Source organism: Arachis duranensis, chromosome 6 (assembly GCF_000817695.3).
Source record: "Arachis duranensis cultivar V14167 chromosome 6, aradu.V14167.gnm2.J7QH, whole genome shotgun sequence".
Classification (NCBI taxonomy): domain Eukaryota; kingdom Viridiplantae; phylum Streptophyta; class Magnoliopsida; order Fabales; family Fabaceae; genus Arachis; species Arachis duranensis.
In genome coordinates, this window is record NC_029777.3 from 94919397 (window position 1) to 94923127 (window position 3731).

At 40.7% G+C, this 3731-nt stretch overlaps 1 protein-coding gene across 1 annotated transcript; it reads right to left on the reverse strand.

Moving 5' to 3' along the window:
* Nucleotides 1-2131: 2131 nt before the first annotated feature.
* Nucleotides 2132-2659, reverse strand: LOC107494718 (uncharacterized). The gene has a single exon (XM_016115754.1). The coding sequence runs from the start codon at nt 2657-2659 to the stop codon at nt 2132-2134; it is 528 nt and encodes a 175-aa protein (XP_015971240.1).
* Nucleotides 2660-3731: the final 1072 nt, after the last annotated feature.

Consider the following 3731-nt stretch of genomic DNA (forward strand, 5'->3'; position numbering starts at 1 on the left):
AGGATGGGATGTAGTCATCAGCCATGGGTGATGCCTCCAGGCTGGTTAGCTGTGCGAGTGACAGCCGCACAGGATATTTCCCCGTGAGGAATGAAAGTAGCCACAGTTGATAGTGAACCCCTATACAAAGCTTGCCATGGAAAGGAGTAAGAAGGACTGAGTAGAGGGAGTAGGAGAGCAGGCGTCCAAGAGCTCTACAGCATCTCCATCCGCTTATCTGAAATTCCCACCAATGAATCTGCATAAGTGTTCTATCCCTTTTATTATTTCTTCTTTTTATTATTAATTATTCGAAAACCCATAAACCATTTTTAATCTGCCTAACTGAGATTTGCAAGGTGACCATAGCTTGCTTCATACCAACAATCTCTGTGGATTCGACCCTTACTCACGTAAGGTTTATTACTTGGACGACCCAGTACACTTGCTGGTTAGTTGAACGGAGTTGTGTCCACTCATGCCAATTTCTTAAATTCCATAATTTTACAATGATACCAAAAGGCACAAAATAGGAATCACAATTTCGTCCACCACCCGCTCATCTGCCACCTCCTGCAGGAACTACCAACAGACAGATCAACAACAAATTTGTCTAACCCACACATCACCTCATACTTACTAGCAGCTGACAAAAATGGCCTCCAGTCCCTAGCATACTTTGCCTTTTTCTCTAACTTCTTCCTAATTGTTGGCATGATGTTACCCTAGTACAGTTGAATCCTATCTCTATTGGCAGCCCATCTAGTCATTATATAGACCCTAATGTCCTCTAACATAGTGACAATTGGTTTTTCTCTAGCCTCAACTATGACAACATTAATACTCTCACTCATGTTGTTAACAAGGGAGTCACACTTTGAATGAAATGAAAAGTGTGAACAGGACCAGAACCTGGGTGGAATGTTGTTCAAGTGCCGAAATGCACCCTCACTCTTGAATCTCATTGACTTCATCTCCTTTTCCCAATCTTTTCAGTACGTAGACCTTGTACATCTCCACATTTGATTCTTCAGCTCCAATCCAGGAAATTTCTTCCTGAAATTGTTATAGAGATGCCTCACGCAATATCGGTTGTCAATCCCTGGAATGACTTCGTCAAGAGCTGGCAACAAGCTCTGCATTAGAAAGGTAACCCTGCTAGTTAGTATAGTGTTCACCATAAGTCATAAACTTCAAAAAACAATTTCAAATTAATGTTCACCTTCTGTTGATCCGACATGAACGTGCACTTTCCAATTTTCTCAGCACCCAAATCATCAGATAGGTGTCTCAGAAACCAAACCTAGGAATCTTTTGTCTCAGCTTCAACCACCGCATAAGCAATCAGAAGGATCTGGTCATTAGGATCTCTTTCTATTACAGTCAATAACTGGCCACCCTGAGGAGTCTTTAAGAAACACCCGTCCAAACTGATAAAGGGTCTGCAATGTTGGAAGCTCTTCTTGCATGCATCGAAGCAGACATACAATCTTTGGAATACATAATAATTCATTAATTCGGAGTTCTGGACCTCCTGGGCAAAATCTGGGCTCCTAATCACTTTCAGGCTGACCGATGAACCTGGATGGGCCCTTAGGAGCTCAGTACAGTAATCATTAATCCTTTTATACTGCTCCTTAAATGCACCCTGAATCTGACTTAGTGCTTCTTGCTTTGATTTGGCTGCCATGGACTTTGTCACTGTTACATTCCATTTCTTGTGTGCCTTTGCTTGTAACTCCTTTATTTTAATTCTAGGATTAGACTCTACCTTCTTCTTAAACTGAGCTCCAAGCCACTTAGTGTGCAGTATCCCAACCCTGTGTGTTTGCATGCAGGTGTGTTGCAGGTTCATGCTTCTTAACTGCCAGGTAGATTCATCTCCAACCCTATGTGCATAGAGCTAGAATGGACAACCCTTCTGACAAACAGCTCTAACCCTGACCAAATCACACTTCTTAAATTTGATGCTCCTAGCCGTATGAATTGCATAAGCTAGCACAGTCCCCTTAAATTCTTGTCTGGATGCATAAAGTGTTCTTACCTCCCATCTATAGCTGCTCATATCCTTCAAAGGTTTATGAACTACAAACCTTTGACCCCCACGATCTGATACATCATCGACATCATCCTCGGCATCATCATCATCTCCCTAATCTCCTCGAAGCATGTGGTCTATCTCCAACTCATCACTATCTGCTCCATCCTCATTACTAAACTGACTTATCCCAGTCCCCTTTCCCTTGCCAGTAGTAGCTTCCTTAGGCACGTAATTATCCTCATCAAATCCACTATCACCCTCATAATCCTCCTCACTATCAGTGAAGTGAACGTCTCCTGCACTGTCCCCCTCCTCATCAGATGGCACATACTCGGGGTCATCACTGTCTTCATCACTGGTTCCACTTCCATCTACTCGACACTCATCCCCCTCATCTTCACCCTCGGTTTCCTTATTAGAATCCCCACTTGCCTCTGCTGCCTCAACGTCGTGCCCTTCAAGGACAACCAAGCCAAGCCCATCATCTGTGCCCTCTTCAGCAACTCCTCCAACGTCTACGTAACCCACTTCTAAAAACGGCTCCGCATCACCCACATCGTGGACCACATACAACTCTACCAAGCCCGTTAACCCAGCAATGTTGCACATTTCGACTGTGTCTGTGTCACCTTTCAGCATCTTCAGGCTTGTCTCCAAATCATCCAATCTTAGATCTTTATACTACAATGCTACAATGTTGGCCTGCAAGTACCCAAACTGCCTTAGCTCTTCATAGGCCTCAAACACAGACCAACGATCACCGTCAACGTCCTCGATAAAAGTACTTAAATACCCCCTCTTCATATCCGAATGCACCCCATGATGCACCCTCATGTTTATGTACGCCATCTTCTGCTCAGTCAACCCTGTTATACAACAGAATACATTACTAAGACATATATATACAAATCCTAGCTATAGCAGCAGACTCGGAAGCCTGCATTCAACCCCAAAATGCTCCAACAGAATAACATGGTGATGAACTGCAAACCCCTAACATGTTATAAACAGTTGATGTGATTGCTTGTGGGATGGAAAGTAATCGTACTGGACAATCAGTTGCTGCAGCGATGAAGATCAGAGCCTAATGTCACAGCACACTGATTCTGAAGCTTAATCCCCCCAAATGGCGACAATCCTTTCAGTACACCCTCTTCGAACCTACGTATGAGGGTTTCACACCAACGTTTTCAGTTTTCAAGTGTTTTAAGAAAGATTACGAGTTACTTCATGAGCAGGAGTGCACTTTGCGGGAATGAAAATTAAAGGACACAAAGTGCAAGGGTAAACTTGTCATTAAATTTTATTTTTGGTGCGAAAGGTCCATTTTAATACAAGTATTAACTTCAGAGACGATTTTGTTTGAAAAAAAACTTGGGGACGAAACAAATTTTCAGCCTCTACGTTAGGACCAAAATCAAACTTAACCCTAATAATAATTTTAATTTTATTTATTAAAGTAATTTTTAATAAATAATTTAAATTATAAAATAAATCATAATTAATTTAAACTTTAATAATCATAAATTAATTTAATTATTCGTAGGAAATTAATTTCTAAAAATAAGAAGCTCAAATTTATAAAACAAATTATAATTTATTTATATTTATATTTTTTAAAATGTGAGTCGTTACATTTGAAGTGTCAATTAGATCCTTTCTTATATTAAATGTCAATTCATTTTCATTTCATAATTCTTTCTCTTTTCAA

Excerpts from the sequence above, each read along its gene's own strand:
- LOC107494718 (XM_016115754.1), bottom strand. The coding sequence starts at position 2,659 with ATGCTGAAAGGTGACACAGACACAGTCGAAATGTGCAACATTGCTGGG.